The sequence below is a fragment of the Mya arenaria genome, chromosome 4 (genome assembly GCF_026914265.1).
Source record: "Mya arenaria isolate MELC-2E11 chromosome 4, ASM2691426v1".
Classification (NCBI taxonomy): domain Eukaryota; kingdom Metazoa; phylum Mollusca; class Bivalvia; order Myida; family Myidae; genus Mya; species Mya arenaria.
This window is the reverse complement of record NC_069125.1, coordinates 52,733,285-52,747,384: the sequence shown is the minus strand read 5'-3', so window position 1 is coordinate 52,747,384 and position 14,100 is coordinate 52,733,285. Positions and strand designations below refer to the sequence as shown.

The 14,100-nt window shown below is 35.1% G+C and overlaps 1 protein-coding gene across 1 annotated transcript; it reads left to right on the top strand.

Moving 5' to 3' along the window:
• Nucleotides 1-4,614: 4,614 nt before the first annotated feature.
• On the top strand, nt 4,615-6,952 carry LOC128230272 (uncharacterized). The gene is made up of 2 exons (XM_052942396.1): nt 4,615-4,866; nt 5,845-6,952. The coding sequence occupies exons 1-2, from the start codon at nt 4,677-4,679 to the stop codon at nt 6,435-6,437; spliced, it is 783 nt and encodes a 260-aa protein (XP_052798356.1). The 5' UTR covers nt 4,615-4,676; the 3' UTR covers nt 6,438-6,952.
• The last annotated feature ends 7,148 nt before the right edge of the window (nt 6,953-14,100 follow it).

The window sequence follows — 14,100 nt, the reverse complement described above, 5'->3', positions numbered from 1 at the left end:
ACGTTAAAGAACCAAGAGGTCTCTTTGCAAAGTGCTAGGGTATCGCACCCGTATCCCTTGTATCTCACTCCGTTTCTTCAAGTCCTCCAATGTCTGGATTTGACTACGAATTGCTGTCACTTCTATCTCATGTCACTTATGACATTTAACCACAATTTAAGTCGTGATGGCGTCAAGGCGGGGTCAAGCCATAATGCAGCCAATGGGCGCGGGCAGACCTTGATAAACTCAAATAAACAAACGATTCGATTTTAGTGCAGAATTTGACAGACAGAGCAGTGAGCTTTGTCTAAAACCTCAAGCCCTAGAGCTAATTGAAAGTCCACCAATCTTTGTCTAAAACCGCAAGCCCTAGAGCTAATTGAAAGTCCACCAATATTTGTCTAAAACCTCAAGCCCACCAATCTGTTTTTCTAAAGCCCAATGGCAAAGACTTCCGATCAAAGGTGATCGTCACATAGCTTGGTCACTAAAATATGGCCCTTCAGTCCTTTGATATTGTTAATAACAAATGTGGCCCTTCAGTCCATTGATATTGTTTAAAAATTAAGAAAAAAAATAATTAAAATCGATGAAATGGCATTTCAATAAATTTCTAAGAGTGTAATATGAAAAAATAGCATTATATAGTATTATCAATTTTAAATATCTTTTGTTAATTTTTAAACAATATTAATGGACTAAAGAGCCACATTTAAAAAAAAATATTTTTAAAACAATATCGAAGGACTGAAGGGCCATATTTTAGTGACCAAGCTATGTGACGATCACCTGTGCTTCCGATTTTTGGTATTTGCATTTTGTTATATTTTTATTTTTATCATTTGGACAGTTTTATGTTCCAAAGCTAAGAATTGCCAATACCAGAAATTGTAAAGAAGACTGTTGCTATGGTATGTAAAAAGTTAAAAAAAAAAAGGAAAATGTCAGTATTGTTTTTTTCTAAATAACAATGTTAAGTCTTGATATATCATTTTCCGTCATCAGGGAGTCGTATTCAGGGACATGTTTAAAATACCAAAAAGGCCTTATCTGAACAAGCACTGCGTGCGGCGCTAGAATTGTTTTCTTGTTTTCACTATTTGTAAAAGAAAAAGTCAAATTATTAGATTCAATGGTGTTACCTACGTAAACACATGGATGTGAGATATGGGGTTTTCATTCAGCTCCAGATATGGATAGAGTTTACTTGATTTTTTTTAAACAATAACTTTATGTCAGATATCAAACATGTAATGTTGCTGTTTACGGAGAACTAGGTAAAGTACCATTAGATCTTGTGCATAAAGAAAGGATATCAAGGTATTGCTTGTCAATTCCACTGATAACCTATTGTCTAGATATTTTGAATATAACCGAATGTAAACGATTTTTGGTGTTAAAATGTTAAAAAATGCTGTACGATCTTTGATTCAATTATAGGATAATATGTCGATTACTTAGTTACAACTGTCGAAAGTTATTGAACGCGTTTATAACTAGCATTGGCAAAAGGTTTATGCAACTAAAATTGATTCGTCAAGACATAAAGACAAATAAAAGCGAATATTGGTCATGAAAAATATCTTTATAGTGTCACTAATAATAACATAAACACGCTCTTAGTAAATTGTGTTGTGTTGTGTAGACGCTTATTGTATTCTTAATAAGCTCAAAAATAAACAAAATTGGATTGCAGAAGTAAATATTTTAAAACGAGCAATTCCAAACAGTTGGAAAGAAGCTCTTACATCGGGGTTTTCTACAAAAACAAACTTCAATCCAAAATTACTAATAAATATCCAAAATATACCTTTTAAAGATATGACTAATAAGCAAATATATCAAATCTATATAAATCAATTTTATGAAAAGCCCTACATTCACGACCATTGGGACCGACGGTTACAAGAACATATTTGCTGGAACTCTTGGTACTATATTGTTTTTAAGTCCACTGTGGATAATAATTTCAATCTTGTAGCAACGAATTATATTTATTCACATGGAAGTTGAAGGATTGCCCTTTACGTATTTATTGTAATTAAGTAGAAGACTACGAACACGTCTGTATTAAATGTCCATTTTTGACAACTTTCTGGAATGCTGTACATGAGATTTATAAAAGATTTGGAATACAGAATGAAATTAAGAATTTAAGATATATAGTGATAGGTTACAATTTGACCAAAAAGAGTATAATATTGTAAACATTGTTTTAATTCAGATTGCCTATTGGGGGCAGTATTGCATCTATAAGACCTACTTCATTTGTAAAAGGAGATCCATACCGATAAATATTATATACCATTTATATAATATTGGAAAGTTCTTCAAACTCACTTGAACACTAGAAGCATTTCTTAACGTTTTTGAACGCTTTTGTTAATGAAATTACAATTTAATGTTAAGGCGTTTTCAAAATGTTTACTATGCACTAAGTTGTTGAATGATATTGTTCCACTTATATATATATATTTCATGTTTGTTTTATAAAAAAAAATGAACGGGTTGTAATGAACTGGCATTTCTAAAAAGAAAAAAAAAAGATTGTGTTGTTCAGCCCATAAATTCCTTACAGAAGTAGGACGATTTATAGGACTTTATTTATTAAGCATAGTAAGTCGTGACCACTTGGGCCTGTGATCACAGCGTGTTAATAAACAAAATATGTATGTTTTGCTTGCATTCTTGGTCATACCATTACTCTGCATTATCACCATATCATGAAGAATTGGCGTTTCTTAAAGTATTTCTAATTTTAAGTACAAAGAAAGGTGGTAAAATATTTGTTAAGGCGTCTTCTCCTTCTTTGGAAATTTCATCATGTAAAATCTTTCTCTAGATGTTTAATAGCTGCACTTTTTCCCCGACAACTCACCTTTAAATGAAAAAAAAATATATAGGTATTAAAATCCTATATACTAAGGAATAAGTTCTCGGTAGCATTGAAATTATCATTTCCCAACGACCGTTTACAATAATGTGCTGGTTTTACAGATCCCTTTGAGGTAGGGAACGAACTATGACTGGGCTGAGTTACCAAAAGCAAGTCCGCAAATGCATTATACATCAATTTGCAAGTTATACTGGTTTTAATTATGGTTTGTTGGCTAACAGGGTTCGATCTAATAGGGCAAGTCTAACCCAGTTCTTATTCGAATGCCCTTAGAATAGGAGGATCAAAGGCGGAGATGGTTGACATTCTCTTTGAATGCAACATGTCCTGACATGTGTTAGGAATTGCTCAAACGCATTTTAGCAACATGCCGTGTGTTTTTTTACACGCACTGAACTTGATCGGCCTCGGCTGACGTTATCGACTGTTTTGAAAGGCAGACGATACAAAGAAAAAAGAAAAAAAATCAAATATTTGAACATTTTTCTTTGCTTTGTTTTTCAAATATTGATCAGATAACATTGTTAGACATGCACATAAACAGTTGTGTTCATCGCTGACAAAATGCTGATTATATCGGAGGAAATAAACAAATTGCGTGTCCTTAGATTTCGTAATTAACATGAACAAAGATGGAGGAAACCAAATGTTTTATCTTGGATCAAGTTCACCTTCAGGCGACAAACAGACGCCACGTGGTAACAAAATACAGTCTGAAGTTGGACAATATAACAACGGGACTAAATCACAAACTTAGTGAAACTCTTTAATGTTTAAAGCTATTACCTTGGGTATAATAATACGTATGGAACGTCACAACTTACTCATGTTGTGACATCTAGCACCGTCTTTTTAACATGATAAGACGGTAATGGACAATGCATCGGTTGGACATAGTTAAACATTTGACATAATCATATGTCGCTTGAACATAGTTACATGTCAGTTAGACATAGTTACATGTTGGTCTGATACCGTTTGATATAATCACATGTCGGTTATACATTTTAACATGCTAGTTAGGCATAGTAACTTATCAGTCTGATATAATAACAGTTAGACAAAATAACATGTCCGATAGCATATAGGCATGTCAGTTAGAACAGATAGCACACTATGTCACAACATAAGAGGGTCGTGGCGTTTTTTAATTATTTGCTGAAATTTTCATGGTATAAACCAGTCGAAACAGTTCAAAACCATTTTTAAACATGCGATAGATTCTATCATTATATAAATAAAATGTAAAGTACTACTGATTAATCTAAAGAACGCATGCATTATCGATGTCAGGGTATATTACAATATATATATTCTCGCAATGATTCAGGCTACTACGGTGACATGTGTGGCCACGAAATATTAAACTAGGTCGTATCTACGCGTCTATGCTCCCGTAGGTTATGGAACGGTATTTCTTGCGTTGGTTTTTTGTGTTACTGTTTCCTTGTAAATAATTGCTGATAAATGATGTTAATTTAAATTTTCTACGACAATGAATGACTTGCAAATTTCGTATAAATCACGGTATTTTGTAACAACGAGGAAAACACATGTATGAGTTTCTTGTTTTGTGGCATTTCATAACTGATTCTTTTGAAAAGATCTCATTGCAAAACTCGTATACATCACGGTATTTTGTAACAACAAGGAAAACTAATATATCAGTTTCCTGTTTTGTGACATTTCTTATCTGATTCCTATGAAAAGAACGCATTGCTATAAATACAAGAAGGATGGTAACTTGGTAATAAGTAACCAACACAGCTAACCATTTTACATCACGCTTTTAACGAAGATGGTCGGTGTCTTATCCGCGGCGGTGGCCCTCGTGTTCCTGTGGGGATCAGTGGTGGGCGGGGCGAAGGACAACACATTGGAAAGCCGGTTTGAGTACGAGTACAAAGTACTGCAGAAGCTGATCGTGCTGGAGATTGAAAAAACGGAGCTGCGTGGCATGGTCACAGCCCTCGAAACTAGACTAGAAGGTAACACAAGTTATGACTTTTTCTATAGTGGCTTTAATGTCTTTCATTACAATATATTTCAATCTGAAAACTTTTTTACTTCACATAACGAAAACGATTCATTGTTACAATGCAGAACGTCATTACGTTATAAATAATACACTCGTTTGCAGGCTGTATCCCGATTCTATGAATGTGAGTTCATTATGCTATCAATACTTTATGACCATGATAAACCATATATTTCTTTCAAAATCCTGGTTCTTACATTAAATTCAATACATCTGTATAATAACGATAGTTAAAAAACAATATTAATCATTTTAAGACCGAGATTGTTTAAAAGAAAGATCAAGAAGCCAAGCTTGAAAACAAAATATTTAAATCAGATAAATGTCTGGTATTTCAAACAGTGTCGAGAAATAAATGAAAAAAGGTAGAAAGAAATTAAGTTTTTATGTTAATTTTCTTTTTTTATTAAGTTTGATTTGTCAACTATATACGGTTAAACATTTCCAAACTCAATTGTTACGTTTATATGACACAAAATACCAATTGGGGCAAATTGACCCACAATTCCAGGCTTGTGGAAAAAATAGCCACAGAGGGTAAATTTACCCCTGAAGGTTTTTGCGTTTATATAAATGTATTTGCCACCGAGGGAAAAGGTCGACATATAAAGCGACAAAAAGCGTGCATACTGTGTCTGAAAATATTCGCTAATTTGTGATTAAAAATATAATTAAACAAAAGCATATTACTTTACCAAATCCTTTGGCATCTGAAAGGTTTGTAAAATATGATCAAAAGCCTATTTTTTATGTGCAAACTTTTGTGCCAAAATAGTGACCGGTGTATAAATGCATTATCTAATTTATCACTTATATTTAATGCTGACTGAAACCGTAATAATGATTTTACCAAAACATGAAAGTATACTTCATGATGTATTAACAGTTGCATGGAAATGTTATTATTATTTTGTTTTGTAATTTACAGAGGCAGAAACAGTGATGCGTGCTCTGAATGCGACGGTTCGAGACGTTGCAATCGGAAGTACGTATATCAGATGGGGGAGGAAGACTTGTCCAACAGAAACTGGAGCTCAGCCGCTCTATGACGGATTCGTTGGTGGCACATGGTACGCTCATTCCGGAGGAGGCAACACTTATCTATGTTTGCCACGGGATCCTGTGTTGGAAGATATTCACGGGGGTGAGAGGAGCTACATCTACGGAGCTGAATATCAAACGTCTGGAACGATTTGGAGCGAAATGCATGACAACGACGTACCCTGTGTTGTATGCATCACACCAAACACCAACGTCGTCATGGTTCCTGCCAGGAACATTTGTCATCCGGGATGGACATTAGAATACGCGGGTTATTTGATGGCGGAGAAGCATGATCACAATGCTAAGAACTATGTATGTATGGATGATAAACCCGAAGATATAGACGGAAGTCGCGGCGATCAGAACGGGGCGCTGTTCTACTTTGTTGAGGCTTCGTGCGGATCCCTCCCCTGCGATCCGTACAAAAATGGATTTGAGCTGACTTGTGCCGTCTGCAGCTTACCGCTTGTAAACTAATTTGTAAGATTACATTGCACACCCCTGCAGGTGTAAAATCTCATTGAGATGTTAATTACGTTGTCTATTCAACTTTGTTTTTGTCTGTTTGAAATATTTTGTCAAATATTGAAACTAATATAATACATTCTGTACGAATTTTTTATATATAACATATACATAAACTTCAAGTGTGTTCCATCTTGAAAAGGGTTGAAAGAACGTCCAGAATAAGTTTGTATTTATATGAATGTAACTAGACTGAAAAGCAAATTAGGCGTATCTTTTTTGATGGCATAACAAAATGTCATATTAATACGTGATTAGCAGACCACGGACTTTATGATGGAAAGGTCCTATCAAGCCCTGGAAGTAGACTGAAACTTTAAACAGACGTCATTTTCTTTTTAATGAATGTTTTCAAATACACTGACATAAACAATACTAATTCAACGGAAGTGCATGTACTTATATTCTTGATCAACTGTATTTATTTGTATATGTATTTTCATCAAATAAACCTTTCTTAACTTTAATTTTACTATGGTTTGATTCTGACCAACTAAACGCTCTCTTCTTTAAGATGTATTTGCAGTAAGGAAAATAAATCAACCGAAGACATTGTTGTCTTCATAACAAAGCCATAGTTCATAGGATCGTTGATACTAGGTATGAGTAGTGCGCTGGCATTTAACGGCAAACTACAAATAAAATGTATCCCAAATGTATGACAAACCATGAACGTTTTGGCTCATTTTCCGCAACGAACAGTGCAACAATGTCGATGTCAACATCAGTTTTTAGAACGGTTTTTGTTATCCCAGTTAAATAAGAAAAGCATTTAAACTAAAGTCATGTGTTGAAAGTATAAAAAATAACTATCATTGTAAATATCCAAGAAATTGATAATGAAAATCATATATAGCCTGGCCCTGTGCTGTCCATTGTTATATTAGATGGAAAATATTGGATGATTAGTTTTACCCTAAACTATTAAACCCACCTATCGTTATGGCAGCTCTCCAGAAATGTTTGTTCTGGTTGAAGATCATGTTTCCTTTTGGTGCATTTTTTATGAGTAAATAAACCTAAAATCATGTAACACTGAAGTGGCGATTTTATTTGATCTTGGCCTTCAGCTTCCGCTCTGAGGATATCAATAAAACTTGGTTCCATTTAAGTGAGGAATCTGAAAGCCATAACCAAAGTAAATGGCATGTTGTCTAAATCCGCAAACTATGCCATTCTTGGCCACTGAAATATGGTTGTTTACATTCCTAGACTCAGTTTTAATTAAAACTAAAATAGGAAAGGAACTCCTCGAAAGCCGTTTTTTTTTCTTAACCCTCATTGCAAAAATCTCCGGTATTTGGTATATTTATTTATGTTGGAACCCATCAGAGGTGTTTTACCAAGTGTGTTCAAACACTGCGGTCGGGATTGGTCTTGATGGATTGAGTCTTGATGAATTTTAGCCACAATAAAGGACGTTCAATGAAACATTTGTTTATCATTAGGACAGTTATATGTTTCAAATCCACGAGCTGCCAATACCAGAAATGGTAAAAAGAATCCCTTCTTTCACTAATATTTATATAGACAACCCGTGATATTTAAAAAGTCATGGTGTATTGGGAGTCAGATTTGGTCCTGCATCCAGCTCTGTTTTGATATTCCTACAATAATAATATTTTCTATTATAATATCATACAAGAACTAAAAAAATTTGTCAGAAAACTTTATATTGAATTACGTGTATTTGTTATACACTTAGCATCAGCTAGAGAGTCCTACATCTATACTTTTGCGCATGTTATGTCAATAAAAATAAAAACGATTTCACAAATACACAAGCTTGTTCTAAAGTTTACATGTCAGCCATTTTATTCTATGAATTATATCATGGGTCATGTTGGCCTATTTCTTCTTCTTCTTCTTCTTCTTCTTCTTCTTCTTCTTCTTCTTCTTCTTCTTCTTCTTCTTCTTCTTCAATTAAAATCGTTTATATTTCTATATATCATTTCAGGGTCGTACATAAAAAGACATCAAAATACTGAAAGTAAAATCCTGTGCTATGCGGCTGGGGAAATAGGCTGGGTATAGAAGGTGTCGCGACTGATTTTGTTGACGCAGATTATTGAATAAGTGATTGCGATGTGATGTTAAAATCAATTATAATTACATCTTACTGAACATGGCGTATGGCTTAGGATTATTGATGTTTGTATTGTGCAAGAAGTGCGGTTTTAGTGCAAGAAGTGGGTGATAGTATATCGATACGAAAGGTGAAAGACGTGCACTTTAAGTGTTTACGTCCTTTAAATCAGAGTCGACAACAACTATACTATTCTTCCAGTCTCTATGCACTTTAAGTGTTTTCTTTTACCGATAACAGTTGCAAATATGTAGGCAGCTGGGAGACGGCACTGACAACACCTATTTTTCTTCATATTTAAGATTTGAGGTATATTCCATTAGACTCAATTGCTCACCTTCCTTCGCTACACGTTTTCATTACAAAATTCAACCCAGGGAAGATGCGAATGTTAACCACATTAAATGAAATTATATGAACACTATTTATCCATTACATGAACCTCTTCATTACTCTCGACTCCCACTATACCATTTCCCCGGTCTTCCAGCATTATCGGTGCTATGCTTTAAGGATTATAGTCAGGTAAACAAACCCGTTTCTCCATTTTTTGTAACAAACACTCTCGATCAGACCTCGAAACAAAAAACACACAAAATTATCTCAATCTGAAAGTCTCTTTCGGGTTTTCCAGTTTTACTGTCTGTTATCAAAGCACCTGTTTGTCTGTAATTTTAAGGCGTTTTGGGCCAAAATGCCATTTTCCTGGATATTTCAACTGAACCTGCACTCAAATGACGTTAAAGCATCAAATGGTGCGGTTGTACAAATCTTTGCACTCATTTCAAGGTGATTATGTGCATTCGTACCAAATTTAGACATTTTATTTGCTAGTAGAAATGCAGAAAACTCGATTTTTAAAAAGTGTAAAAAAAATGTGAAAACCAGGAAATGGCACATTTTGATCAACCTGATGATATAAATGCATTTAAAAGACATCATTTGCAAGAAAAAGAAAAGTGCTTTACATTTCTTGCCTAAAAGACACTTAAAAAAGCAGTTGATCCTAAATCCGTCTCTGCATTTCCATAAAAAACACTAGTAATTAGTCCCACCATAAACTTACTCAATCTGACAGTCTCCGTCAGATTTTTCAGTTACACTGCCAGTAATTCCAGTGCCTGTGCGTCTGAAAAATGAAACAAAGGCTGAAATAAGTGATGCTGCCTCAGAGCAGTCATCAGTTTTGTGGCGAGAAGTGCATAAACTGCAGATTTCATACAGCAAAGTTAATGCATTGACAAAAACAAGTGTAAATCGGAACAAGTTTGCGACCAACTATCACCAACTTTTATCTCTATCCATCTATTGTTTCTTAAAGTGACTAGATACCAAGTAGTTTTAAAATCAACAAATACAGTATTTCCTCAAACAAGACTAGAATTGTCAATGCGAGATAGAAGGAGGCCGTTAATATATTATTGTACACGATTAAAAGAATAAACGCAACAAACATATTGCTGTCTCTTCTCATATTTGCCGTTTAAAAATAGAGCATAATAGTTTCCCAAATTAAATAATAATTGTTTATGAGTATAGATTATAAGTATCTTCCATGGCCGAGAGTGTAAGATAGGTTCATTCCTGTTGCATTCTTAATCTTAATGTATCTAAGGCACACAATTCTTTATATACTACAGCATATTTCTCTGTTGTAGTTATTCATACTGAATACTATGTTTCCTATATAGCTATGCCTGTAGTATTGTATTTCACTTGATGCTTGGGTATGAATGAATAAACATGTAACTCCATTTGAGATCTTATTAATCTAACCCATTCCACAGGTTGTTGTAAGAACTAAACCAACAACGCAACATGGTGTCAGAAGTTGGTGAACTGATTCTTATGGATTAAATTGAAATTAAATAGAATAATTAAATTGTAATTGTGAAGCTCATTCTAACAAAATGGCAAGCTTTAACAATATGCAAGGACAAACACCCAAAATGGACTGGGACAGCAGGGATTTGTCACAGTCATTCAAGTCGTTCAAGTCACATTCCGACTTTATGTTTAAGGGTCCTCTAAAGGAACAATCACAAGAAGTGAAGTGTAATTACCTAATGCTGTGGGTTGGAGAAAAAGGTCGTTCTATTTTTAGCACTTGGAGACAAACAGACGATCAACAAAAAGAGCTTACATACTTCTACAACCAGTTCGAGAACTATTGTAAACCAAAATCAAACCGTATATATTCAAGATACCTTTTCAAAATGAAAATACAAAAAGATGGCGAATCGTTTGAACAGTTTGTTACGGACTTGAGATTACTCATCAAAGAATGTGATTATCCAGAGGACATTCTTGATGACATGATCCGGGATCACATTGTATTTGGCGTTCGATATGAGAAACTCCGCGAAAAGTTCATAAGCGAAGGGAACGGTTTAACGTTACAGAAATCTTTGGACATTGCTAGAACGTATGAACTTACAAAATCACACATTCAACAAATGGACAACAATAAAAGTGTAAATGCCGTTACACCAAGGACATATCACCACCCAGAGGCAAAGAGGAATCCAAAACAAAGGTCGAGAGGCAAACTGAAGTATGCTAACGCTGGCACGAAGAAGGCTACGTGTTCAAACTGTGGATCAAAACACGAGACCAAGGACATATGCCCAGCAAGAGGGAAAGACTGTAACTACTGTGAAAAAAGAAATCACTTTGTTAGTGTATGCTACAAAAAGCAAAAGGAACAAACAAACCACGAGTGCATGAGGTAAATGATTTTTCTTCCACAGATCTAAGTGACAACTGTGATGGTTATTTTGTTAATACTGTTACTCATGACAAACACAAAAATCAAGCTTTTGTCAATATTTCAGTTGGTAACAACAGCACACAATTCAAATTCAAGATTGATTCTGGTGCACAAGTTAATATCATACCATACCACATGTACAAATCACTTGGTAGCAAAATTCAGTTGAAACACACAAACAGCAAATTAACAGCTTACAATGGCACATCACTCAAAGTACACTGTGTAGTTAGTCTTCAATGCTTGTACAGTGGTAAAATTTCAAGAAACGAATTTTACATTGTAGATACACCCTCATGTCCAATTTTAGGTTTTGACACTTGCCTTGCAATGAATCTACTCAAATTTGTATCAGCAGTAGAACCTGACGTTTCTTACATAAAAAAAACCCAAGTTATTTCAAAATACCATGATGTATTTACTGGTCTGGGAACACTTCCAGGTGAATGTGACATACATATAAAATCAGATGCAATACCTGTAGTACACCCTCCAAGACGTGTACCTATTGCAATTAAGGACAGACTAAAAACAGAATTAGACAGAAGGGTTAAAGACAAAGTCATTGTCAAAGTGACAGAACCGTCTGTATGGGTCAACAGTATGGTAACTGTTGAAAAACCCAATGACTCTTTAAGGGTACGCCTAGACCCTAAAGACCTGAACGAGGCAATAGTGAGACCACAAAATCCATCTAGATCAATAGATGATATTTTGCCTGACTTGACAGGTGCAACCGTATTTTCCAAATTTGACGCGAGAACCGGTTATTGGTCTGTTAAACTGAACAAGAAATCATCATTTCTGACAGTTTTCAATACTCCATTTGGCAGATATAGATATCTGAGACTTCCCTATGGTGTAAATTGTGCTCAAGACGTCTTCGTCCAGAAAATGGAGTCTTGTCTTGAAGGTTTGAATGGCGTCAAGGTCATTGTTGACGATATTGTTTGTTACGGCAAAGACAAACAAGAACATGACAGAAACTTGGACAAACTTATGGAAAGATGTCAACAAAAAGGTCTCAAACTCAATGCTGACAAAACCGAGATTGGTAAGTCAGAAATACCTTTCTTTGGACATTTACTGACGTCAGACGGACTGAAAATTGATCCTTCAAAAGTAAGAGCTTTCCAGGAAATGCCGTCTCCTAAGTCAAAGTCTGAGCTAGAGACTATATTAGGAATGGTGAATTATCTGCAACGATTTGCACCCAATCTTGCAAAAATGACTAGTCTGTTACGACAGTTGCTGAAGAAAGACAATATTTTCCGGTGGGACCCGGAACATGAAATTGGCTTGAACAAAATAAAAAGGGTAATAACTCAAAACCCAGGACAGGTACTCTCGTACTTTGATCCAAATATTGAAGTTGTGCTGCAAGTAGACGCATCACAAAATGGACTTGGTTGTGTTTTGCTTCAAAACGACAAACCAGTTTTCTTTGCTTCGAAAGCATTGACGTCTGCAGAAAGAAACTATGCCCAGATTACAAAAGAGCTCTATGCTGTATTGTATGACCAAGTTTCATCAAATGACATATGGACGACATGTTGTAGTCCAATGTGATCACAAGCCACTTGTGAGTATAACACGCAAAAGTTTGCATGTTGCTCCGCCAAGATTGCAAAAGATGATTTTGCAATTACAGAAATACGATTATGAAATTGTCCATGTACCTGGAAAGGACATTCCAGTAGCTGACACACTAAGTCGCAACTATTTGCAAGATGAACATATTGATGTATGCAAAGACATAGAATGTTCATGTACATTCTGTCATGGAAAACATTGCTATGAGTGATCAGAAAATGACCCTGATCAAAAGCAAAATTCAGACTGATCAAGAGATGCAGACTCTGAAACACACAATATTAACAGGTTGGTCTGATAAGAGACAGAACTGTCCAAATAGTATTTTACAATATTGGAATTTCAGAGACGAACTAACAGTCATTGGCGATTTTATGTTAAAAGGAAACAATGTCATAATTCCCAAAGATTTGAGACAAAGTTCATGATTCACACTTAGGCATAGAGAAATGTACTCAGCGTGCATGAAGTGTAATGTTTTGGCCCAATATGACCAAAGACATAAAGAACAAAGTACTCAATTGTCCCATATGTCTTGAACACAGAAACTCCAATGTCAAGGAACCAATGATTCCTAATCAGATTCCCAGCAGGCCATGGGAAGTTGTGGCTACTGATATTTTTCACTGGAATGACAGTAACTACATTGTTGTAGTTGATCTGTATAGCAGATATTTTGAATGCGGGTTACTCAGAAATATGAGAACTGACACGGTTATTCACAAATTGAAGGGCTATTTTGCTACACATGGAATACCCTCAAAAGTCATTAGTGACAATGCAGGACAATATTGTAATCAGGAATTTGACAAATTTGCTAGAGAATGGGATTTTAAACATGTTACGTCATCGCCGTTACACACACAAGGCAACGGTGTTGCTGAAAGATGTATTCAAACAATCAAAAAGATGTTCACAAAATCTCTACAAGATAACAAAGATCCGTATCATGCAGTTCTCGAATACAGAAATGCACCGCTTTCATGTGGCAAATCACCAGTACAATTACTAATGAGTAGGGAGACTAGGTCTATTTTGCCAGTAACACGCAAACACCTAGAGCCGAAAGTTCAAAATAGGCAAGAAATCAAAAGCAAAATGTCAAAATCAAAAATCAAATCAAAGACGTGGTTTGATAAATCTGCCAAGCCACTCACACAATTGTC